Source organism: Manduca sexta, chromosome 20 (genome assembly GCF_014839805.1).
Source record: "Manduca sexta isolate Smith_Timp_Sample1 chromosome 20, JHU_Msex_v1.0, whole genome shotgun sequence".
Classification (NCBI taxonomy): domain Eukaryota; kingdom Metazoa; phylum Arthropoda; class Insecta; order Lepidoptera; family Sphingidae; genus Manduca; species Manduca sexta.
In genome coordinates, this window is record NC_051134.1 from 4,208,040 (window position 1) to 4,235,443 (window position 27,404).

The 27,404-nt window shown below is 34.1% G+C and overlaps 2 protein-coding genes across 2 annotated transcripts; one reads left to right on the forward strand and one right to left on the reverse strand.

Annotated features, from left to right (window-relative positions):
- The first annotated feature begins 14,309 nt into the window (after nt 1–14,309).
- On the forward strand, nt 14,310–17,225 carry LOC115449089. The gene is made up of 4 exons (XM_030176807.1): nt 14,310–14,516; nt 14,897–15,671; nt 16,391–16,546; nt 17,043–17,225. Exons 1-4 carry the CDS (start codon nt 14,428–14,430, stop codon nt 17,154–17,156), a joined length of 1,134 nt encoding a protein of 377 aa, XP_030032667.1. The 5' UTR covers nt 14,310–14,427; the 3' UTR covers nt 17,157–17,225.
- A 748-nt stretch (nt 17,226–17,973) lies between these two features.
- Nucleotides 17,974–25,852, reverse strand: LOC115449088 (peptidoglycan recognition protein 3). The gene is made up of 8 exons (XM_030176805.2): nt 25,716–25,852; nt 24,406–24,604; nt 23,971–24,089; nt 23,433–23,630; nt 20,785–20,980; nt 19,538–19,656; nt 19,062–19,249; nt 17,974–18,762 (listed from the first exon to the last, which is right to left on the reverse strand). The coding sequence occupies exons 1-8, from the start codon at nt 25,819–25,821 to the stop codon at nt 18,490–18,492; spliced, it is 1,398 nt and encodes a 465-aa protein (XP_030032665.1). The 5' UTR covers nt 25,822–25,852; the 3' UTR covers nt 17,974–18,489.
- Between the last annotated feature and the right edge of the window lie 1,552 nt (nt 25,853–27,404).

Sequence of the window (27,404 nt, forward strand, 5' to 3'; positions counted from 1 at the left end):
CTGGCAACGAAACCATCTTATAAAGTTTAAAATCGTTCGCACTCATTAGACATAATATTAATTAACCACATTTCATAACTTTAAATCGTTACTAAGTATGTGAGAATAAAATTAAAGTTACAATTTGCAGAATTATAGGCTTAACATTGGATATTAAATATAAAGTCACACTAGTTTCAATAGTCAAATGAACGTGGATTCGTTTATTTAAATTTGAAAACTTAATTTAATTTTATTTTTTTTGCTGGTGGTAGGATATATTTTTTATCCGCCCGGATAGCGACCACCGTACACAAGGTGTTAAATCCCGCCATAGTGGCTCGCGTAAGTGTGTCGCGTTTCAGGATCGCTCTGTGTATATCCGGTTCCAGCAGGCCGGCATAATTGTGTCGACTGTCGAGGGGTAATCATCTCTCATCAGTCGACATTCTATTGGACCCCACTCCACTTACCATCAGGCGTAGGTCACTTTGCCGTGCCTGTATTAAAAAAAAAAGTTTTAAGGTATATTGTGTTAGATATCTTTTATACACACACACACAGACTTCTATGAGGTAACAGATGATAAAGAGTTACTCATTGCAATAATTACATGGAAAAATATAAAATTTTTGGTTGTTGTAGTATACTTGCCGCCTAGATATAATGAAGAACAATATTTAAGTGTTTTAACTTGTATTGAAAATGTTATTTGTAAGTACGCGTCACTAGAATTTATTATATTAGGCGATTTTAACCTTAATTCATGTAGTACAAATGTAAAAATCCAATTCAATTATTTTAAAGAATTTTGTCATTGCAACCAGTATAATAATATATTAAACGAATATGGAGGTCTATTAGATCTAGTGTTGAGTGGGCTCGGGAATGACCATGTACGCGTATATGCCAGTGACGAGGAACTGGTGCCGCCGGACAAGTATCACCCTCCACTGTTTGTTATTGTAAAATTTCCGCGCGGACCAGTAAGAACGCTGCCATTACTAACAACCTCGCATCGCCATCCAGCATCTGCACCAAATTGGAACTTTCGCAGGGGTGATTTGTATACACTATACGCTTCACTAACAGATATGGATTGGACTGACTTATATAATGAATCGGACATTGATCTTGCCTTGGATATTTTTTTACACTAGACTAAATTACAATATAAATAAATTCGTGCCGTTAAAAAAAACACACTTTAGGAAAACGTCAATTCACATATCCATCATGGTATACTGCTGAAATTATAAATAATATCAAACGTAAATATTATCATCACATGAAGTACAAGACCGAAGGAAAACAATTTAATAGGGGAATTATTTAGGTTCTATAGAACCCATGTAAAGTTTTTGTTAAAATCTGCTTATGACTCATATATCAGAACAGTTGAACGAAATATAGCAAATGATCCAAAAACATTTTGGCAGTATATTAAAGATAAGCGAAGCACCAAACAGATAATATCTGAATATGAATATGATGGCCGGTCAGTAACAGGCCAGAATGCTGCAAATGCATTTGCCACTTATTTTAGTTCAGTTTTTCATCCCGATGAACCCAAATTAGATTATAATGCAGCACAAAGAAATACTGTTAACAACTCCGCTCAGGTTATTATCAACAACATAACCTCGGCAGAATTACGACGGGCAGTCGCTCGCCTTAAACCACATTCTGCCTCTGGTCCAGATGAGATCCCACCTTTTCTGGTAAAGGATTGTATCTCAGTACTGGCGGAGCCGCTATTGTATCTGTACAACCTATCTTTGGATATGGCGAGGTATCCGTTGAGGTGGAAAACTTCTAGAGTAACACCAGTACCTAAGGGCAGTCCGAGTAAACATGTTACTATGTACAGACCAATAGCAGTGCTTTCGGTTTTTGCTAAAGTGTTTGAGTCGATTTTGTATCACAGCATAAGGCAGCAAATCGTCACCCACATCGCCGACGAGCAACATGGCTTTAGAGCATGTCGCTCGACAGCCACTACTCACATTAATTTTGTTGACTATGTAACAATACAAATGGACGCGGGGAGACAAGTGGACACCGCCTATTTTGATTTTAAAAAAGCATTCGATATCGTTGATAATGATATTCTCCTTTCAAAAATGTCTTCAGTAGGTTTTACACCTAAATTATTGGAATTTTTCGCATCTTATTTGCGAAATCGAACTCAATACGTGCGGTTGAGCGGGTACGAGTCTGGTAGTTTCTATACTAGATCAGGGGTCAGCCAGGGCAGTATGCTGGGGCCGACACAATTTTTGATTATGATAAACGATTTGCCGACGTCAGTCAGCACTTCTCGCTGTTTACTATTTGCGGATGACTTAAAGTTGTATTGGGCTGTAAGTGGGGTTGATGATTGCAAAGCCATTCAAAATGACATAAATGCTATTGTCGCATGGAGTGAAGCAAATCTCCTACATTTCAATGAATCAAAATGTAAAGTAATTACATTTACACGCGTGCGCCGACCACTTACGTTTAACTATACTATCAATGATAATAGGATAGAACGGGTAGATAAAATAAAAGATTTAGGACTGTTACTGGACTCAAGATTGGACTTTAGGCAGCATATAATATCTACCTGCGAAAGTGCCAGTAAAATTCTCGGGTTTGTAATAAGGGTATGTTCCACGTTTGATAGTTGTAGAGTTGCTTTAACGCTATACAAAGCGTATGTGCGCAGTAGACTCGAATATAATGCATTGGTCTGGGATCCCATACCAAAGTATATATACTTTAGGAATCGAACGAATTCAAAAAAATTCGCCCGATACTTGTACAAGCGAATGTATGGGTATTATCCATATCTGTACCCATCTTTGTTTATAACGGGGATGGTGGGGCTAAATACGCTGGAGTATAGGCGGAAGCTGTTACTTTTAGTCCACTACTACCATCTCCTTATAAACAAGGTGGACAATCCGACCACGTTAGAACAAGTGGGTCTAGCTTGCATTCCGGCTCGATTTCTGGTCGGGGCGGAGAGCGCAGATGGTCCACGTCGGCGCAGAAGGATGTTCGCGGCGCCACGAGGGGTGCGCACGCACCGCGGTGTTGCGGCGCCTACCGCCCGCGCCGTCGCACTACTCAACGCTATGCACGCTCAACACGCAGATCTAGACCTTTTTCATGACAAACCCCGCCATACATATAATGTAATTAAGCTGTTCCTAGATAGTTTATAATAAGTGCACATAGTATATGTATAGGTATTAAGTTTTTAATAATTTAATTTTAGTTAAGAAATAATGATACCCTTTGTTTTATAGAGTTTATATTTGTTAAATTTTATGTTTAAAATTTTTGTTAATGAAAATGTAAGTGTTTTGGTGTCAGTACTGTAAACTTACATTAATTTGTGATAAATAAATAAATAAATAAATTGTTACGATTAACTTGTGTTCGTGGTTCTTCCTTCGTTTAATTCTGTACCCATAGTACATAATAAGCCAGTTTTAGAGAATATAAACTATTTTAATATTATAAAGCTCTAAAACTTGTTTGAACGCGCTTATCTCAGGAACTATTTAACCGATTTTGATTTTTTTCCTAATGGGAAGTTACATTACTCCGGAATCCTATAGGCTACTTTTTATGCCGGAAAGATATTTATCCCGGGAAATGTTTTTTTAGGCAGGCCGAGGCCCAGCTACAAACGAGTAGAATGTAAAACTGCTGAAATTTGTGAAAAAGGTCACAAAAAAGGTGTTTTTTGTTTTACTTTAGTCTCCTTACAGATCTGGAAAATAAATTAATTGCATTTCTCCGAATTTGTATTAAAAAAAAAACGTCAAAATGGCGATTTAAGTAAATATTTAGCGGTAAAGACCCGTCAAACCCTAAACTCACAGACAGGCAATTTAAAACTCTGTATTAAAATTTTTAAATAGTAAATTCTTTTTTAAATCCATTCAAACTGTCTAAGTCCGTCGATTGAACATAAATCAGGTTTAAAAATGCATTGTTCCATTAACAAGGTTATAATGGCGGTCGTTTTTCACAGGTATTTGGTTTTGACTTCGACAATTTAGATGACAAGTTAGTTAAAAAGACCTAAACTTTGATGAGGGACTCGAGAACACAGATCAGTCTATTCATAACATATTATTTAATTTGGGATAAAAAAGAATTGTATAATAAATTATATAAAAGTGAAATTACATATATGTCGGAGATAATTGTATAACTATTATACACAGTTTATATATTCATTTATTTATTTATTTGAACAGCCAACAAAACATACATAGTTTTTTTAACAATTCAATAAGTAATTGCTTAAGTGCTGTTATAATTGCAGGCTGTCACAGCATGAAATATATATCATATTAACGGCTATTGGGAGCACATGCACACAGTTAAACAAAAGATCTAAAAAAGCAGTTACAATAATTGCAATTCGAAATTGCAACTAATAAGTATGAGATAGCTGCGATAGCCTAGTTGGGTGTGGAACGGACTGCCAAGATGAATGTCCGCAGGTTCAAATCCCAAGGGGGCACACACCTCTGACTTTTCTAAAATCATGTGTGTATTCTTTGTGAATTTATCGTTTCTCTTTAACGGTGAAGGAAACATCGTGAGGAAACCTGCATACCTGAGAAGTTCTCTATAGGAATTTCGAGGGTGTGTGTGTGTGTGAAGTCTACCAATCCGCACTAGGCCAGCGTGGTGGACTAAGGCCTAATCCCTCTCATTAGTAGAGGAGGCCCGTGCTCAGCAGTGGGCAAGTATATAATACAGGGCTGATATTATTAAGTATGAGATATATGAATATGTCAACTGCTGCAAATCACGACCGTTCTCAAATGTTAAATAGTAATAAAATGGCTTGGAGCGTGAGCTTCGCCACCGGAGGGTAAGGATTTTTTGTGTTTTTAGATGCAGTGATATTTTAAAGATATATAAAAAAAAGTAACTGTCAAAATAAAGAATAATACAAATTCTGTATTATATACTGCCCACTGCTGAACATGGGCCAGCTCCAACACTGAGAGGGTATTAAACATTACTTACATTTATTAATAAAAGAGGATATAATTTAATATAATAAAATAGATAAATAATATATTATAACTATAAATTTATTGAGCAGAAAAAAAAGTTTAATGAATAAGTACGATAAAATAAATAAGTACAGAAAGGCGATAATGTTCTAAAATTAAAAACCAATTACTTACCTAAAGTAGTGACACTTAAGTTCGTATTAATAAATCAATCTCACCTTTAACTATGATCTCAAGAAACATTTAATTTATTAAATTATTAAATAAACAAAGCTTAAGATGGCATTTAAGAGGTTGTTTTCAGATGAGTCGGCGTTGATTAAAAAACAAAACCCAGCTGTCAAAATCCGTCACATTCTGAACTTAAGATATCATTTGAGATGTTGTTGACATCCTTAAGATGCTGACTTAATTTGACAGCGTGTCACCTGGTATCGTTCGAAAATGAGTTGCATTTAGAATCTAGGAGCTGGTTATAGTATATTTTATATCCGACCGAATAGCGTCCGTACACAAGGTGTCAAAACCCGCCAAAGTGCCCCCACGTACGTGTGTTGCGTTCCGGGATCAGCCTGTGAACATGCGGCTTCAAAGGGCTGGCAAACCTGTTTCGACTGCCGTGAGGTAATAACTTCGCGTCAGTTGACATTTTATTGGACTCTACTCCATTTACCAAGTGCAGAAGGTTCACTTTGCTGTGCAGGCATAAACAACGACTGCGCTAATTAATGCCTAACATCAAATTATATATGCACTAAAAACCGTAACGTCTCAGTGATGGTAGTTTTTGAGAAATCCTATTATTTATTTGTCGGTCTGAGGGACCAATACGTGAGTATAGGGAGGTTAAGCTAAAAATAAAATTCGAGACATCTACCCACGTATGACCCATCTTTATATTTTCTTTGAAAAATACTTTCTCCTCTAAATTTTCTTTGAAAACCTGCATCGTATCCACTAAAGGATATTACCACTACTCCTAAAATAGCGTAAAAAGGAAAATATTGAAATATTCAACGCAGGATTCAATGGCTCCATGGATTCGTAGTAGGGTCCTTGAACTCGAAAGCTAAACCTCCACACAATAGCAAAATAAGAAACGAACCTCAACAGCTGTTCCAATAAATCCGATATGAAACATTAGATTCAGTGGCTTTAATATGTATGAGCAGTTTTTGTGAATAGTATTTATTTATACAATGAAATCCAAATTCAGTAAAGCCGACGTTAAAAAACAGTGTATTTTAGGCTTTATTTAATGTATATTTATTTAATAAAAATTTGATTTAAATAGTTTGGATAAAGAATTGAATCACTCAATATTTAAATCGGTTGTATGAAAGTTATTTTAATTTTGGAGTTGAATCTCCAAATTGGTGGATTGGCTATAATTTTTTGTAACTTAAATGATATTTGCACCTCGCATTCCAATATTTGAACTTCGCATCCCGATTGCGATACTATGAAAGTTTACGTAGACATTTGAAACGACCGAATTGCAACTTTCACTGGAAAATTTTGAAACGAAGGTTGAGCTTTTAAGCTTTTTATTTTCTCGGGGAATTTGCACATCTGTCAAAAAATTCATTTAAATGAAAAAACATAATAGAATTACAATTTTTTTTATCGAATAAGCCATACTTTATTAAGTTAACACATTATAATTTCAGTAAGTTTTCAAAACTTTAGTACATTGTCAAGAGCTTTTCTTGAAAGTTTTTCGGTACTTACCAACTTATTTGCTACTTTATAGCTCAACTTTCGAAAGTTGTGGGATGAAATAAAACGGGAATGTTTGATTTACTATTTCAATTAACAAAAATATCACAATATACTTCACGCCTTCATCCCTAAAGGAGCAGGTAGAGGTGCAACAGGGCAACCATTTCTCGCTATATGTGTTCAGTCCCATAATATGGTAGGGGCGAGCCTATTGCTTTATTGGGCACAGATCCAAGACTTTAATAATCTTCTTCATCTTCTTTGTTAGTTTTCAATCATCTAGGTGTAGGCCTTGCTTAACATCTTCCATCCACTGGCTGATAGTGAGCAGAAAACCGAATATCAGTTTGCCCCACTTTTCGAACCCGGGACCTTATAGCAGTTTCGGATCGCGCAAGCAACACGCCACTGAGGCAGTTACTAAAGATAATAATCTAATGGATGGAGATAGTCATCTATCTCCATCCAATAGATTAGCTACCTCATGGTAGCTACTGCAGCCATACTTTACAGAGGTTATTCATCTTTCCTCATATTTTTAATTAAACATTTGCTACAATAAATATGTTTTATAGCATGTATGTAGACGCCGAATTTCACAAATGTCGACCGTGTTGCCTTTGAATTAAGGCGCCTTTATTTTTTTTATTATCGAACCATACAAGCCATTAATCATATTGACCACACACACATCATATAAATGTCACGGAACATATCGCTCACTCCATTGTCACCTACTCACTTGCTTTACTTTTATTGCGACGAAATTACGCACAAGTTAATTATAATTGTGAAGGAAATAAAAAACATTTTTAAAATCGAATTTCTTCAGTTCATCGTAAACACGATATATTATTTGCAGGAGAAAATAATACATGCTGTTACAAATAAAGTTCTCGAGCTTTAATACCAACGGCAAAAGTTTTTGGAAAGTTTTCACTACCTAATTGTTACGGATAATAAGTAAAATGTTAAACAAAATAACTTGGAAAACTCCGCGAGAATAATCGCGCGGAGATACGTTGGCCGATTGCGTGCTGATAAAATTTATGTCTAACTTTGCTACGCTGAAATCAAATATTTATAGAAAGATTCACCGGTTTGATTTAGGATGCTATAATTGATTACTATAAGTAAGTTATACAGGGTCTTTTGGACATCGTGTTACTAAATGAAACCACACACTTATCTACTTGGAAATAACACTTTGCAATAAGTTACTTGAGAGTGTAAGTTTCGAACAAAAAAAAATATTAATAAAAAGTAATTTTAATTTTACGTGTCCTAATGCTACTACTAAAGCGACGATAGCCTAGTTGGGTGTGGAACGGACTGCCAAGACGAATGTCGGCAGGTTCATATCCCAAGGGCACACACCTCTGACTTTTCTAACACGGAAAAGTAAACAATTGAATTTTTATTTTGGCAAAGATCTATTCGGGAGGAGCCATGGTCAACATCCAAAGATATAAAATTCCTAAAAAAGTTATCCGATTTGAACACCGAAACTTCAACCGAGAACCTTTCGGTCCAAAATAAACACGCCACCACAAAACATGTCACTAAACAATACTTAAACTTCAGGGACCTCATTCCCTACACCACATTTTGACAACGTAACGCACCGCGTTGCGTTTAAGACAATAAAAATTGATATAACGAATACAATTCGACGGTAATTTCACAAAGATAACGTAACGCAGTCTTGTTACACATTTACATTATCATAGAGAATGCGGCCTCAGGTAAGAGACGGTATATTTTGCTTTTGTAAAAATTTCACGCCAATTGAATGAAACCTTGGCACTTGTTTTGAAAACGACGTACATTTTCTTGATATTTTCTGCACTCAATTTGTGAACAAGGGACATTTTCTTGATATTGTTCTATATTTAGTGAACTGTATTTCTGTGGAAACGTAACTATATATATTCTATCTTACGGCTTATAGCCATAAAGCCGCGTTTAAACTACGCAAGTAGCTGTAAAACTTTAACTTGCATCTAATTAGATTATAGAAAATTAAAACACCCATACAAGCTGCAAGTTGAACGCCTAAAATTTGAAACCCTTCTCTAGTCTCTCACCATTGATGGTTCAAAACCCACCTTAAATAAATAATAACTAAAAAGAACTTCGGATCGCAAAAAATTTTGGACTACATCATCTAAACATGATGGTAATAGGTTACATGTTAGAAAAAAATATGTATGTGTTTAAGTCGTATCTAATGTACAGCTGTTTGTTCTTCTCAATAAAATAAAAACAAAATAAATATTTTGATGTTAATACCAAGACGTATTTGAGAGAAAATACTTTCCTAGTAGAAATGCCTTGAGCAATTCGTTCCATACTCGGCGGCGTGCGGGTTATAGACTAAGAAATAAGGAAAGATTTAGGAAACATTTCTTATAATCAATATTAGTCATTTAATATTTTTCAAAATTTTAAATCACCAAATTGTTCCTTATCTTCCTATATTTATGTAAATTATCTGTCTAATAGTGTTGGTTAAAATTAAAATTAAATGTTATTTAGATGGATAAACGGAGTCAGCTATTTTAAAGGCATATTCGTTAAAATTTAAACAAACAAAATCATAAAAAAATTAACAACCAAAATAACATATTGTAGAAATATCATATAATCTTTCATTCAAAAAAATATGGTCTTTAATTAAAAAAAAAGTTTTCTACGTTTCGTATAGGTAGTTTCTAAAACACGGTTAAAGCTCTGTTATGTTCGAGGCAGGGCCTTAGCTTAGGTGATACCGGGTTGCATATGGTAAGAGAGAAATACAGCTTCGGTAATCCATCGATTCCTCTCCTTTAAGGCCGTATTTATTCTCATTGTATTGCGGATGTTTGTTTGAAGATCACTTGGCAACAAGTGAAGCACTTGCTCGCATGTCGGCTTTTGCAATAAAATAATGGCGAATGTATTCTTTGATAGAGAAAGAAATTTAGTGGCCTATCCACTAGATATTTTTAACTGCGTAACAACTATTATAAATGGAAAATACCGTATCAGAGCGGCTAGTTTAAATAAACGTAGGTTTGAAATGAAATGGTTATCCAAAACAAAACTTTTTTTTTATTCATATGCAGTAAAACAGGCCGCCATAGTTCTAGCTGCTGTTGGAGATCATGACGCTTCGTTACTACAATGTATTTATCAAGATCAATAATGTTTTGATATGCCAAGGTCAACTGATTTCCTGGAGGTATTCACATGGATTTATACACCCTTAGTAGAATAAGAATTAAAAGTATTTGATATTTTAGGGTAAAGAGGTATCCAGAGATAATAAAGACCTCGAAAATGGACACCCAAATATACATTTGCCCACCCCAAAATAAAAACAAAGGATATGTCAAGCGTCTTTGTAATAGGAAAACCTTTACAATCAAACTTATAATTGAATAAGTCCGAAAATATTTACCACACTAAATATCTATTTGATATCAACGACCTAAGAAAATAATAGCAAAGCTTGCCACAAATGGATTTTATTGGCATAAAATGCCCTGACCGGTCCATCGGACTATTAATATGGACAAAAATACCTTAGAAACTCTACCACGGATTTTCGGCTTGTTAAGCCGTCAGAAAATAAATTGGGCAATATTTATTTAACAGTCTGACATTTACCTCTATAATTGACGTTTCTGACACGTACTGACAGGACGTCAATATCTCAAATGTCACAGTAATGTCAAATCGTCAGAATTATTGTCACGGAAGTTCCTGTAATTCACGCGAGTTTATACCAAAGAGAATTTTATTATAGTTTATACATTTTCGAAAGTATAAGCGATTATTTCTGACAATACTAAAATGGTCGGATTCTACATTACCCGCGTAGGTTATTTTGGGGTAAAATTGAACTTGGAGTGGGTAACAGTCCAGTATAAATTTAAATAAACTATGATATCAACCAAAGGAAATTTACACTGCCCTGGATGCTCCAAAATAAATTGACGTCAACTAATAAATTTGAAAATAATAATTGTAGAATGTAATTTTATATAAAAAAGTAAGTTGTAATATCATCACAAAAATGTATAAGCCGACCATAAGAAAACATAAGAGTCAACCTCTTATGTATGCTCCCAATAAAATGGTAATAAAATAAGTACTGTCTACATTAGCTGTTTAATACTTTAACTATCAATTGTCTACTAAAATTTACTTGGATCTTATGAAACAAGTTCTAAAATTCTTTAAATGTTTATAACTCATCTGATTCTAATATTTTTCTAATAGAACGCATTACCAGCCTATTACTTGACGCCCAATTTAATTGATAATAATAATTAATTCAATTTTTATATAATTTATTGATTGAATAAACAAATTCTACATAATATATTGGTTTAATTAACTTTTCTCCAAGAAGATATTCGATACGCGAGAAGTCGCAAACAAAACGTCCAATAGTATTTGAAGTACGTTTAAATGGAATATCTATTTCTTTAGAAATTTTCAGGTGCGTGGGGTTTTTCTATTACTCTTGTATTTTTAAGAAGCTATTTTAAGATTTTTTTATTATCAATAATAATCTTTTATTGTTCATTTATATATTCAAATCATTTTACTCGACTGCACAAAATAGTTACGGCTGTTATATTATTTATTTTATATTTTTAATATTTTATTTATGTTAAAATTAATAAGCTGAACGTATGTTTTTCCCAATAATATTTTATGTTTTAAAATATTATAACATCTAATAATCCTTTTTTTCCACAGAAAAATTAAGGAGATTATTGCTTCTATGGAGTAAAAATGTCAACTCTATATAAGTTAATTATGTACTTTGCATTTTTTAAATCAAATGATTTTAGAGGCATTTTAAATAATTATAGTTTCCAGGTGTCATTAAAAAATCCAATCCCTATAATTTTTTTTCTCTTTAGAAATAATCCATCGTACACTCACCAAACACAATAAAATAAGTATTATCCGATGAAAAACCAATCAAAAGTTATATTCCATCAAATCTCAAATAATCAACAAAATTCATTCAATCTTTGTACTTACTTTTCACAAAACCTTATATAACTTTTAGATATTCCAAAGTTTATGTTCAAACTTTTTTAACGAAACACTGGCACCTTTTTTAAATGTTTTTATTTTTTAATAAAATTATAAACCAGTATTAACAGCACTTAGTCCTTGGAGTTCGAAATTCGAAAGTTGGCGCGGGATCGCGTTCCAATCGAGGTAACCGTCCGCTTTCCACGCTACCGTCGCATCGACTGGCTGATAGCAACAAAATTTTCCCCTAAACAACATGAAAAGTGCCTTGCGAAGCCTTTCTTGATTAGTGATTAAGTAAACTTTGATTTTCTTTTCTACATATAGTTATATTTTCGGTTCGGTAATTCATATCTGTGACGCACCATCAGGCTGTGGAATGGTTTGCCAGCATACGTGTTCCCTCCTTCCTATAACTTACGTTCCTTCAAGCGGAGCGTGAAGAAGCAATGATGCAGGCCGGCATAACTGTGCCGACCGTCCAGAGATGCTTGTATCTATAGTTGGTTAGCATTTTCTATAGGCTTCAGGTGCAGTGAAGCCACATTGCTGAGCTTATATAAGAAAGTAGGTAAGTTAATTTTTGCATTTGGATAATAATTAACTTTCCAATATTACATTCACAGTCTGTTTACCTTTTGAGGTTTAGGCAGAGATGTAACATGTGCACATTTCGTCATTTCATTTAATACTGTTACTTATCAAGTCATCTATATGTGTACGTTGAAGGATATAGTGTTTTATGAGTTCGCGCCACTGTTTACGGTTCTTTGGCTTCCCTATTTGTTTCGCGCCATTACTTGCCACACTTTCAGATTAGATCTTATGCCGGTCGTTCCATTTTTCAATTAAATTTTTATAGTAGTCTACATTGTTATTCTGTTTTTATGTTTTATATTGTAAAATATGGGTTTTTGCGTCCCAAATAATTGCGTTATTATTGGAACACCTTCATTGTAATATTTTTATTTTATATTTAATTTTACTTGAGGCTAATGAATACCCAATTTATCTATATAAATAGGTATCTTAGACATTTTATTATATGCTCAACTCATAAAACCGTTCGATAAGTTATTTCAGAAATTCTATGCAATAAATATTTCATACTGGATACAGGCCGCTTTCGACAGGTCCGTCTGGAAATCTTTAGGGGAGGTCTAAATTCAGCAGTGGACTTTATGTGGCTGATGATGATGATGATGATGATGACGAAGCATTTTGTATCCTTTATCTTCAATCCGGAAACTGAAAGAAGATGCCTTTCGTTTTTTTAGCGTTAACGATTGTAAGAAGAGAAAGGGGTACTATCTAAGGCTTCTGGGATGCGAGCTCAATAGAGATATAATCTCTGCGAAGAGGTGAGTTTTAAAATAATATTCTGTAGATCAGTTGAATAGATGTCAGTATTGGTTGCAGTGATTTCTTATGTTTACGCGAACGTTTTAGAATGATATTGCAGTTTTTTATATTATTATTTTCTCCCGACGAAAACCTACCTTCATGGTCATGGGGAGATTGTGGTGTTGGTCGACTTTAAGTCAAAGATACAATATCTACCTTCATTTTATAATTATATATTTTTTCTCGACGGTATGATCTACGCAGAATGAACTCAGTGTCTTGAAGTCTTGGTTGCATGTTATGCATTTATAGCCTAGATCTTATATGCAGCAATTCGTATTATATTTACTCGATAGTCGATTGTAACCTGTTTTGTGTAACATAAAAAACAAAAATAAATCGCAATTGATCAAGAAATTACTATGTAGCCTTCAAAGATCAATAAAAAAAAAATAAGAATTTCGAATTATTAATTTATGATTTAAGGTAATCTATTTAATAAATTAACGTTTCATCCCGCTTGTAACATGAAGATAAGTAGAGATGTGATAAAAAGGCCGTCAATCAATTTAAACCGTCACCAGGAGCACGCATGAATAAATTTTCCCGTTTTGAAATATCGAAATCTTCAGGTTAAAGATGACTTGCTTTAACTTCTTGACAAAATTAAATTTATAACTTCTAACTTTGTTCACTGCATCGGTGGCGTAGTTACGTGTATGATACGAAACCTAAGGTCGTAGGTTCGGATCCGGCTTTTTTTTCTTTTTGTAAAACTTTTAAGTTGATTGTTATATCTAGTTTACTGTTGCACTTTATAATATTAGAATAGGAGTTGCACTTTATAACTTTATATATTAGAATCAATTAAATTTTAGTATATTTTTGTATCATATGTAACTATAATATTTTTGTGTGAAATAAATTATCATTTTTACAAAAATTATAAAAGGGTAAATCTAAGGATATGTTCAGCAGTAGACAGTCGTAGGCTGATGAGATGAGATGAGATGAGATGAGATGAAATCTAAAAGTTCCCATTGTAAGCTATTTATTTAGAAAACTGATTTACTTGGGGTTAAACATAGGATCACTCGATTCAACCTTAGAACAAGATACAAACTATCCATATTCGCTGCCACTAGAAGGAAATGGCTATATAAGGTATGTAACCTTCGAACTTTTTAAACAATTACAATAAATCAAAGAAAGAAATATGTCAAAGGCTACGTCAAAAATGCAACAATAAATGACAGTAAATAACTTATTATAAAATTATATTAAAAAAATTATAAAAATTCTCAGTGAAATGCCCAATACAAGACGACGACGGTTCTCTGTGCAAAATGATATCGCCCGCCGAGACTCCACCAAAATTCAAAACATTTCTCAAAGCAGGTAAATTGTGGACAAATAGCGTGTACATTTTCGTGTGCAAATATATTTTGGTTTTAATTTCCTAATGCAAGATACTGTGTTGAAATGCAGATTTAAGTTATTACTCATTTTAATTTGGTTAATTTGTATAATTCTAATGTAGTTTACACGTTACAAGGAGTGTTTGCGATCTCGTAAAGATATTTTCTTTACTAGACTCCAATGTTAGTTTATGCTATCATTTTGAAGTGATAAAATTGTAATAAACTCAGACTTCATAAATGTAGATAATTAGTTTTGGAATGATATAATCGTAATACGCTCAAACTTGATAAACGTAAACAAAGAGATGTTTCTATAGGATGCTTTAGTTCATGCCCATTAAATTTATGTATTTTCAGTCATCCAGACCTTAATGAAGAGATAAAAGTGATGACCAACAACCTCGTGGCGATGAGACCCGCGAAGGTCAAAAACAAAACACATCCGAGCAGTTCTAAAAATTCCTCGTCTCTCGAAATAGTTGCCGAATGTGAGAGCAAAACTTCCATGTTGACAATCAAAAAACGATCCAGTGTAACCGTAGATAAAGACGTGTCAGCAAGTTCTAGTAGCATTGACCTTATAAAGGAAGCCAAAAAGGATGAACCCATTTCTCAGTCAAACGAAGCAATAAACACTGATGTTGACGAATTAAAAAATGTAGGATATACACACAGAGATAGAACAGTCAGACGAGATAAACCTAGACAGCATCGAGTTAAAGTCAGAAGTCCGAAACGACGCGTGGCTATCTTTGAAACGAAAACTGATAATGACAGACGGACTATTGGTACAGCGCCCATTGACTGGTCACAAGTTGATGTCGTACCTGAGCTTCTACCCGTAGAAAGTACTGAGGATGAAGACAGACCAAGCGACCATTCAACCGATGATATGTGCCGTATATGCCACAGCGGGGACGCGTTATCACAAGAACTCGGTAGATTGATATCCGCGTGTTCGTGTCGTGGTACCGTTGGTAGGGTCCACGTTAAATGCCTGGAGCGGTGGCTCACCGAATCAGGTAAATCTAGATGCGAACTCTGCGGCACCAGATACGCCACAAAACGTGTCCACCGATATGGCGTGCCGCGAGCTCTACTTATGTGGATATTGAGTCAAAATGCAAAACAGGTAATTTCGCTAGTAACTTAAATTCTATTTGTCGTAATGATGCGTTTCACAAAATGTATATTTTGCATCCTCGTTTCGTTTTTCGTGTTTTGGGGGAAATTAAATGTGGTTTGGATATGTGAATATTTGGAATAGGATTTCCCATTACGATGCGATATATTGATAAAGCATTTTACGGTTTATCGAGATTCAATACAATATTTTGGCTATACGATTCATCTTGATATTACGACAAAAATATCATATGAACAATATATCAATACAAAAGATTACGATGCGATAACGATATAGCGGAGATTTTTTGGGAAACCATAGTTCAGAATACTGAGAGTTATGACAGTGGCACCGAATATATTTTCGACTGGACTACAGAGTGACTATACTTATACATTGTACAGTGTAGTCACTTTGCCGAGCTAGGATAAAACAAAAATATAGGTTGAAGGCATAAATAAATAAGATGCGATAGTGAATAATATAATCAATTAACGCATAACGTGTTGAGTCTACGAATGACCTCAATCCTCTCAGTAATAGAGGAGACTCGTGCGCACCAGTAGAACAGCATGTAGCCTAAGTAGGAAAGTATAGTATAATACAGGGCTGGTATTAATTATTTTTAACTCTATCTGAAAAGTGTATCCCAAACTATGCAGTAGCTCAAATACTATAACTAAAAACAAGGAACTATAAATAAAAAAGCTTTAAAATGTTTCCAGTTGATGGTGGACAGTTTGGGTATAATGCTGATGTCGCCTCTAGCAGTGCTTGCCGCGTGGCTCTCTGGACGCACGCTCGCCGGTCTCATGACGCAGGACAACCATGTTGCTCCCTGGCCTTTGGCGTCCACCTTCGTACTCGCTTGCATGACTTTGGTAATCTGCTGTAAATAAGTCACTAATGGTTCTTCACAGAAACGATTGTAATTATTATAGGCAAAAGGTTTATCAATTGTAATTAGCTTTTATGGTAAATCATTATATGGTGAGGAAACCTACATATCTAAGAATTTTACATTAGGATTACGAAGGTATGTGAAGTCTACCAACCCGCATTAGCGTGGGAGACTAAAGTCGAAGCCCTCTTAGTAGTAGAGGAGGCAAGTGCAACGGTATATAATACAAAGCTGCTATTAATTATTGTTCTAATATTATTAACTATAATATTATTATGTACAGCCAAGCAGTGTACTAGCACTGCTATGTTTTGGTTTGAAGGTTTTTAACTGCTAATGTTTAAATGTTTATGAATGCATAACGTAATTAGTCTTGTACCATTCAAGGTTTTAAGTGGTATTGACTCTTATCATCAGGTTTGATTCCGGCAAAATTCGAACATAATTATCCAGATATCCTCCTTCTCCATGTCCAGGTATGCTATTACTGCTGGATCGTGTCGGCTGCCACGCGTCATGCCCTGGGCTGGTGGATATGGTACAGATCTCAGTATGAAATGCGACTTCAATTCCAGGAGAGTGAAGAGTGAATTACAAACATAACATTGTTCATAATTGGGTATATTAAATTCATCGTTTGCTAATTTATTGAAGCGTGGTATGCGATTTTTATTTCTTGAAAGTGCGACAGGGTGTTTTAATGCTGCAAACTGTTATATGCCGCGACGCAAAGTCTCCCCATACTCGCCTTCTAATTGAGACTAAAGGTACAATGTATGTATGCTTAAAACTAAATTAAGTGTGCGTACGCGTAGTACCTGTGGTAGGTCACAATAAAAAAAGTTTTTAATGGCACAGTTTATTGAAAGGTATATTTCGAGTATGTTGCCATGACATGCACCTTTTGCTTCTTGAAGTTATGATTACGTCCTATCTGCTTTCTCCGTTGAGGATAAGTCTTTGTGGAATGTATGCGAAATTTTATCAAATGAATGTATAAATAGATTTTACTTTACAATGTTGTATCCATAAAAATGAAATTCTTATTATACAACCTATTGAACAGAATATATTTTTTGTTCGAAAATTTTTGAGCCAAATATATATTTCGTTTATAAAAATCCTTGAATATTAATATTTTTAATTATTCAAGAATACAACAATAAGGGTTAAAGTCGTATAAATTGTTTTAGTCTGTTTCGTACCATAATTGTAAAACTAGATTCATATAAGTTGATGTAATGATGAAGGAAAACAACAACAAATAACATCGCGAGAACCTAAACATACCTAGAGTAATCATTATAATTAAATAATTGTATAGTCTGTCAATAAACAAGCCCCATAATATTATTCTATTCTGTATATTTTATTGAAAATTGAGTACGCAATACACAATTACTACTCTGTACTTTGTTCGGGCATTTTAATGGAAAATGCGCCATCCAAAAACATTAGGATCACCTGAAGATGTTTTCTGACCCCACAATAATCTATCACCTAAATCATCTACCGCCCTTGCAAGTTTTAGAACATGTCCATATTGCCTGTTGTGTATTAAAAACAAAACTTCGTGCTCGTGCTTAACTGGATGTAAATACCACTGGTGCCTATATGTGTCGGAGGATGAGGAAGCATAAACATTACGATCTCCTATGTCGTCCTCCTTTACTCCCATTTTCATATACATTTGGTGGCCAGTGTTAAAGATTTTGAAATAAAGTTTATTTTCTTCCCATATGGGAAACATTTGCCATTTCATTCTACCAGTAGATCTCTCTCTGCTGTCGCCCCAGATATTTCTATCGCCATCGTTATCTTGGTTGGCGTCTGTTTTAAGTGCCTGTGTGTCCATTTTATTTTCTATATGGTACGACTCTCCATTAAATATCATTTGAAATTCAATAGGGAAATACTTTAGGACTATCTTTTGTCGCCCATTATCCCAAAGTCTATAAACATAGTTGTTGAAACACGATTAAGAAGAAGTTTGTTAATAACGTTCATCAGTTCTTTGCCTGTGCCAAATTTATCCAGGATCAAACTGAAGTCAACAGCATCATTGTACTCTCGGTTGCTCACGGCTTCATAGATTTGGTTGCCTATCCCAGAAATATTTAATTGACCAGTTCTGGAATCATATATACCTAATTCCGAAGCGTATTTAGTGATGGATAGTGAGCTAGATCCGGAAATCTGAAATAAAACATGTTTCACCAAAAAATTATCCCAATGTATGATAGTGTTAATTTCAAAAGTGTTTTTTTTTTTATATTTTCCTTTTAAACCTTACCAGTAATAGAAAGTTGAAATGATTAGATAATATTTGGATATTTAATAGAAGATATTTCTATGAAATGTTGGATACAGTTTAATTAGCTTCATTAATATTTTATATCGCAAAAAGCCTGAGACACGCTAGGAACAGCGAACAAAAACATGTAAGATTTTTTGTCATAGTGAATATAAAATCACAAAACATATTCAGTACAAACCTTGTCAATATTGTCTAGCCATTCAGGCCATTTTCTGATCTCATTATAGAGCGATTTTCCCGGACTCTCAGAGAGAATCAATTGCCTGTGGGCGACGATACGATAATCAGGCGTCAAGTGACCGAGTTTGACTCCACACGCTAGCAGCTCGTTTAGAGCTTCTAATTGTTGCCCTGTCGCCGTATCTCCTGCAAATAAGATACTCGCTAAAATATCATTAGCTTAAGTCATAATTTTATTCTTACCCGAACTTCATAGAAATAGATTGGTCACAAAATGATAGCCTGTAATATTTTATTTTTTAGTCACCTTTGATGATGCGTTTTGTACTACAGTCTAAATTTACTCCGTAATGTAAAAGAAACTAAAATCAGAAGCGAAATTAACGCATAGTGATCCTTTGCTCTATATTTTCGCAAGAAACAGGTGTTAATCGTGTTGTTTCTTGAGAATAATTAATTATATCAGTTACTCACTGTTATAATTTCCAATGAATGCGATGCCGATGGCTGAGCGGTCATAGCCGATAGTGTGGTAACCCACACGATTCCATCCCACACCTTCGTATACCGTGCCGTCGCCACCAATCATAAATCTGCAATAATCAATTTTTTATTAACAGTTTTGAACTCAGAACCATACATTCTTGGTATTTTTTGCTGTTAAATGAAAAAAATTTAACTAATAAATAATCTCGTATTGTGTTTCAACCTCCAAAGGCACCTTCCATACAAGTTTTCTTGGTCTTTAAACGTATTGAATAATCCGAACCTAAAGAACATTGTGGTATTAGAACAACTTATTTCACCCAGGAGACATTCACTCATGAGCATGATACTAGACCGCGAGATTAGCTTTCCCATCATCTTAACTTAACTAATAGGATCAGGACTTGGTGATGCGTCTCTCATAATCAATAATCCTCTAAGAAAGAATTTTACTTCTGTCGCTAAGCAATAGTGTGTAGGGACTATTGTAATAATATTTGATAGTGATTTCTTATGTTTACGCGAATGTTAGACATTGAAATAAAACTAGTTAGTTTAGTTTTATTTCAATATTTGATAGGTCATAGCCAGCGTAATTGCTGGGAATAGATTAAACCTCACTATCAAGAGATGATTCCTTAGATATATTTTGATTGCCTCCGAAGTCAGACAAGCTACCGGCTGATGAATAAGTAGTCACTGTCTCCCATGGGCGTTGGAAGTACCAGAAACACAGCCAAGCCGCTGCCTATTGTGGAAAAACTTTAGTAACCTCGTCTTAAGGACAGTTATTTTTTGATGGATGAGCGTAATCTAATACTGGAAAGATCTTTGTTATATAATATTTCGCTTGGTGCCGCTACTGTTGATAGGGAGTTACCATTTGGTGACTGACTTCTTATCTCGAGCTACATAAATATGGAGAACACATTAATGAGTATCGAGTAAAGAGTCATGGCTTTTAAAAATTAATTTATGTTAAACGCTCTTTTTACAGTAAACATTATATTAGCAAAATAATTTTAGAAATTTTTTGACAACGTTCAACCAGAGAGAATAATAGAATCTATAATAATTATTTTTGAATAGAATAGTCGCACATATCTTCTCTTCTGCCAGCCTGACCGCGCAGCCGAATACTTCCGGAAACGCCTGATGTTATCGACTAGGATAGCGGCGCGTAACACTTATTTATTTCTAAGCATCGCTATATTTCTAAATAAACGAGAACTTACGTATATCCAATGTCGTCAAAGTTTTTTGAGTTAATTGTGTTAGTTTGGATGCTTTTCATGATGTTCTTGCAGTGATCCGTGGTGCGGCACGAAGGCGTATCGGTGTGTATGATGATGACCAGGTTTACCGGTCGAGGCGCTTCTGCAACGTGCTGAGTCACTTCGCTCCATTGCTTCCTCTCGATTACGTTACAATCTGCAACCACATAATGTTTAGTGTGTATATATCCAGTTTACTCAAACACATGATCAGACTCAAATTAATTTATACTTTGTAATTCATAATATTTATAAAGCAAAAGTAGATCTGGTCTGTATCCGCAGAAATGTTTATTTCAGTCTGAATGACTGACTTGACCATGCATAGGACTTCTGCGATACTCGATTTATTATTTATTTTCTTTATTTTATTTTTTTTTGTATTATTTATGGTCAGTCGTGATATTGCCATAGTGACTTGTTCATCTCGTTAACAAAAAAAACTTACGTCATTATCTGTAGCCAAACCTCGAAACTTGTTTTAAAGTAACAATCTGAGTAGTTATAGAGCTCATCATTCTAATAACTTTTTTGTGTATACATTTTTTTGAGTTTTTCACTTTACCTGTATTGTTTTTTATAATAAAATCATCCATATAATTTTTAGGTTTCTGGTATTTTAAATCACTATATTTTTGAGCTGCATTAGCCATTATGAGATATTAGACGTCAAGTCTCCTATGATCAGTGATTTAAACAATAACTTTATTTTATTTAAACAATAATGCTCTTTTATCGTATAACAGTGGTTAAACTCGTTGCTACATGGACACATAAGTATAAAATTGAGGAATGCTCAAAGCCATATTTAGTAAATATGATTAACTAAGTATTATAATAGAAAATAAAAAACATTACGTTAATTATTGTTTCTGACGAAAAAGTAATAATTTACAATTTAAACTCCTATCTCATATATTTACATAAATAGGTACTTACTCGCGTCAACGTAAATCCATTTCAAAAACAAAATCACAACGCACTTATGCCACCACATTTCACACACAACCGACGGTTCAGCTTTTGCAAATTTGTATCATAAACATACACCTTACTGGACCTTTTTCAAGGAAAAAAAAGATAAAGTCTAACCTAATCTAAAGATTAAAACTCAGAATGTTTTGGTTCATGCAGAAACTGGATTGTTTGTAATCGATGGCGCGCTAAGATCTAAAAGTCCTCGACTTTAACTTGCCGCAGAAACAAGTTTCTCAGGTATTAAAATACGACTTATGCATAGCATAATTAATAACTTGTAAATTCAATGTTTTATTGCAATAATAAATAGCTTCACATATCAAACCTGCCGACATGCCGTCACAGTCCGTTGACTTGGTGTTGGAGGTGTTATTTAATAGAATCATATAGGAGATTGCTCTTTCATGGTCTACTCGCAGATATGTCAAACATTAACTGGTAAAGAAATGTTGCTTATTTAAAACGAATGGCACATGAAGCCAACTAACTTTTCTGTCTGGGAATAAAACTGTTTAAAGGTTATCTATATCATTATTTTCTCCCGACGTTTTGAAGACTTTGCAGCCTTCATGGTCATGATGTGTACTGAGGTGTTGGTCATTCGCAAATGGAAGCTATAGTATTTACCTATATTTTAGAATTATATAATTTTAAAATTATTTTTTACCAGTTCAAGGTTTTCTGTCTTGTGATGAAGTGACGCCACCAACTGAGAAATCATAAAGCTGTCATGTCGACGGGTTCCAGGAATGGCTTGCTTAAATCCTCTTGATATAGACGCGTTATTAAAGACATTCGACCGGAAATTCTTAAAAATTTCAAGGTTGATCAACTAATTTATATATTTTTTTGGATTAAAGACCATACCTGAATTTGTTCCTGATTGAAATTTCTGATCGGTCGTCAGTAGAAGATATGCTTAATATTAAAAATGGAACCGTGTAGTCTGCTTATGATGATGTACGAAAAAACACTTTCTTCGATGCTAGTGGCCTTACAATGAGATAAAATAATATGGGAAGATAATATTAAAATTATTAATAATTTATAGTCTATTTAACAAGATACTATAGATTTAGGGTTTTAACATTTAGTTGTATGAAAATTAATAAAGCAAAAAAGCCAGGGCATAAAAATATAGTTAGTAAAAATGCATTGATTGTGAAAGTCCGTCTGAGCCAAAGAAAAAATGCAAGCAAAAGTATATTGCCAACGCAGTAGTCCGAGCGCAGGCCGGTTCAGTTTCGCGCCCTTTTTCTTTTTTTTTACACGACTGATCACGTCACTCATGTCATTGTGACGTTGCAGTAAGCCACGCCTCCTGGTCTTCTATTATTTTGTTAATTATAGTTTAGTGAAACAAAAATGTTGCATAGTTAACAATTATTTATTGCTAATAATTAAATTAATTGAAATCAAGTGCAATAGACGCTATTTTAAATCATATACATTATAATGATACAATAAGTAATAAAATATTTTTTTTTAATCGTAAATATATAATTTGCCTTAAAAAAGAAATACAAATTGCTGAGACAAAATTGTATAACAGATTTGAACTTTGGTATTTGTTTACCAACTTATACGTATGGTCTTCTCCAAAAGTAGCTGAACAACAATCAATAAGAATTAGTCTTTATATTCGGACACATCGTTAGTCCATTCTGGCCATCTCCTGATGATGTTGTATAATTTCCGTCCAGGGCTGTCGGTGTCCAAGAGCTGGCGATGGCCCACGACTTTGTAATCCGAAGATAGATGTCCATTGTCAACGCCACACTTCAGCAGGGCTTTGATAGCATTTAGTTGTTGGGAGTTTGGCTCTTTACCTGTAAAAAGAGTGATGTTGTGAATGAATTAGTCTTAAATCCTCAAGTATGTTTTCTCCTGGAAAAGAATGAATCAAAACTAATACCAATGGTACTTAGGGATTCTTATCATCAACAATATCATCAACCACATAGAATCCACTGGGATTCTATTATACAGATAAAATTATTTAAGGATTATTTCTGTAGTTGCAGTTCTTGCCTCTTGCGTTAATAGTAATATGGTTTAAATTGGATCTAGTCTTCACTCCTGGCAACTGGGATACATATATTTTGTTGCTAATATGGAGATAAGAACAATTGTGTAACGTGATGACGAAGTAAACATTTTAATACTAACTATTATAGCTTCCGATGAACGTGATTTTGATAGCTTTTCGGTTGTAAGCATAGTTGGGCACGCCCACGTGAAGCCACCCGGAGCCTTCGTAAACTTTACCATTACCGCCAATCAGGAACCTGAAAATTTATTCTATTAGAGCTGATAATATAGCCAATATATTACAGTAAACTAGATGCCAATTAAGAAGTACTCATAATATACTATGATAATAGAAAACACTTAAATTTTTATTGGGGTTGAATTTTTTCAAGGAATTTTAATTCAACTCGATTATTTTTCGTAGCACCTTATATAAATGGCTTGGTCATCTATTATATTTTATTTTAATATTAAGTAATAGCTTAATAGCGTTATCTGGGAGAGATCTATATCATTAACATTGAATTGAAATTTAATACGATGATCAGGAATTTGAAACAAAATGGTACTAACGAAGATCCGATGTCCCAGTAATTTAAAGTGTCCAAGTGATAGTCCTGAATGCTGCGAACCCTCGCTGCGCATGCGTCGTCGGTATCGCAGCCAGGTGTGTCAGTGTGTTGAATGATGACCAGTTTGATTGGACGGGTAAGGTACTCAATGTGGACGGAAGTGATACCGTCCCAGTCATCTTTACTGACCACGTTGCAGTCTGAAATTTTTTAATGATGAGATTGAATCTGGTCTTCCTGTATCTTGGCCTTATTTAATTAAACATTAAGTTGGATTTCCAATTTTTAATATTATTACAATTGCTACGTTTCTAAGGCCAGATTTTTCTAGCAACTTTATCAATATGAGATTTTATATTTCTATCCTACTTATATTTTTCTTTTTCACTTTTATTAGCATGTTTGCGATCAGAGAAAACATTAATCGTGTAAAAATATCAGTATATATAATTTCTATCAATTCCTATTCAATAGTCTCGCTAAAACTCGAAAACGGCTGGACTGCTAATTTTGGTTTGAATTATTTGTGGAAGTTCAGGAAAGATTTAAACGGTGAGAAACATAAATAATAAATAACGAAAAATTATAAGAACGACAATTTAATTTTCCATTACAAAATGTTCCTAGCACATGTGGTGACTTTTGTCTTTTTAGAAAAAAGAATTGTCACCTGGTTGTCAAATATTTATAGGTGCGTTCAGATTTTTTTTGTTTCATAGCTGTAGTATGAGAATTGAGGTCCGGTTTCTTTGATTTATTTTATTGAAATACAAAACATTTTAGAAATAAAAAAAAATGTACAAGTGTCAGTTGGTTGTCCAAAAAAGAAAAAAAAATTCAAGACTATAATTAAAATCTATCATCAATTTCTCAGTGCGCGAAAACTTTATATACTGTTATTGATTTAAAATGCCAAGGAGACGATGACCTGACTTAGGTCGTCGAAGTCAATCAAATGTGCGACGAGCTACCACACATGCAAACCGTACTGTCCATTAGGAGGAGACAGATAATGATAACATTCGTATTGGTATGGCAGAATTGCGTTCCACAGTGAATAATAATAATAATATTGAACAAATAGATGTAGGTGATACAAAGCTTACCGGGTCATCTAATATGATATAGAAGGTACAGCTATTGAAAGTATTCCAGTTCTTAGATACGAACAACCGAACACTAGTAAAATTAACTAATCATAAAGAAGTATCATAGCAAGTTAAGAAACACAAAACAAAACTAGTAATAATTATACGAGAAAAAAATGGCATTAGTAAAAAACAAGATTGCATTATTAACATAAACACTTACCAGCATTAAGGAATCTTGTTTTTGCGACGAGCACTAAAAATGCACACAAAAATAACTTCATTTTGCTAATCAGCCGTGTTCGCGTGCTAAAGAATACTGCAATCATGCGCGATGTATTTTTATATATATGCCGAGTTCAACTTGATATCTCATTATCTTCAACGGGGCTAAGGATTGTGCATGTTATTCCCCGCATATCACCGGGTCATAGTATTACGTTACATTTGTTCTCAGAATATTTGAAATGGCTTATTGTGAAAATGATTGGCGTAAATAAATTAAATATAAACAAATGGCAATATTGAGGGGATTTTTTGAAACCGCTGTAATGTTACTACGAGTCTTTATATTCTGCTAATGAGATACTAACGATATTCTGCTTGTCAGTTGAGAACAGCGGCACAAGTTCAGAGAGGAAGAGAAAGAGACAAAAGCTTACTTATGATGGGCATAAAGGAACAGGAAGAGCCGCTTTTCGAGGGAAAATTGATGTTCATGAATTTTCATATAGGTATATAAACAAAGTGAGCCCGGCTCTCGGCCCCACCCGAATTCATATCATTCCCTGTATGAAAATCGGATGAAAACTACTAATATAACTTCTTATTAGTGAAATATTTTCAAAAAAGCTTTCTGCAAATAATCGATTCCAAAGAAGCAAAAAAACGAATTCTTCAACTTTATTTTTTACGTAGATCGAACTTGAATATTCCGTATACATCTTTTTTATACCTACAATAGTTAAAGAACGCTGATCTGAGGCTAAGCAGCACGTTTACCTACCCAAAAATACATAACAATAATGATTGAGACAAAATATTATGTGGCTATATCGATAATTTGCATAATAGTATTTGGCTTAAAAGACAGCGTTCAGAGGTGTAAAATATTAAAAAACATAATTGTGGAATCTGATAGTGACTGACTTAATCAATTTTTGATATTGATGATTTTTTCTAGTGCTCTCGATACGATAAATGATTGTTAAACGCTATTTTTACAGTAAACATTATAGAAAAACAATTACAGAATACAATTTTAAAAATTTTTTGACAATGTCCAATCAGAGAGAATAATAGAATAGTCGCCGCGTGACATATCTTCTCTTCTGTCAGCCTGCCCGCGCAGCCGAATACTTCTGGAAACGCCCAATGTCATCGGCTAGGATAGCGGCGCGCAACACGATATTAATTATTGTAATAATAGAAACGAAGGCTTTATGTTGTTTATTAATTAACCATGATAATTTCATAACAGGAAATTATTTTAATCGATTTGACGTTTTATATTCATTGATTTTGACATCCCAGTATATATTATATTTTACGCATTGTGTTACAAACAACATCATTTATTACATTGCTTTTATAGTTTATTTAAAACTGATGTTTCTAGAAGAGCTACCACACATTAGGGTTGATGTACGTGGTAATCAGTTTGATTAATAACGTTGTCTTAATCACCAAAGATCACAATACTATTAAATCACTCAATAATACCTTAGGCTTAGGTTTCTACAGCTTTGAAGATTCTAACGCCTAGGTATTTATCTTGAATCAAATTTGTGTGTAGAAAGAAAATAATACATTTAGGGCGAATCATTATCATCAGACAAAGGAAGTCTGCAGTCGAACATAGGTCCCAAGAATTCTAGACCGTCATATTTTCAGATCATTATCTAGTTACTTC

What these genes read in the sequence shown, in the direction of transcription:
- LOC115449089 (XM_030176807.1), top strand. Translation starts at nt 14,428, where the DNA reads ATGCCCAATACAAGACGACGACGGTTCTCTGTGCAAAATGATATCGCC. An exon ending in TGAGTCAAAATGCAAAACAG is followed by an intron (nt 15,672 to 16,390) that starts GTAATTTCGCTA and finishes AAATGTTTCCAG; the next exon opens with TTGATGGTGGACAGTTTGGG. An exon ending in TACTCGCTTGCATGACTTTG is followed by an intron (nt 16,547 to 17,042) that starts GTAATCTGCTGT and finishes CTCCATGTCCAG; the next exon opens with GTATGCTATTACTGCTGGAT.
- LOC115449088 (XM_030176805.2), bottom strand. Translation starts at nt 25,821, where the DNA reads ATGATTGCAGTATTCTTTAGCACGCGAACACGGCTGATTAGCAAAATG. An exon ending in TACTGGGACATCGGATCTTC is followed by an intron (nt 24,090 to 24,405) that starts GTTAGTACCATT and finishes ATAAATTTTCAG; the next exon opens with GTTCCTGATTGGCGGTAATG. An exon ending in TTTGACGACATTGGATATAC is followed by an intron (nt 19,657 to 20,784) that starts GTAAGTTCTCGT and finishes TGATTATTGCAG; the next exon opens with ATTTATGATTGGTGGCGACG.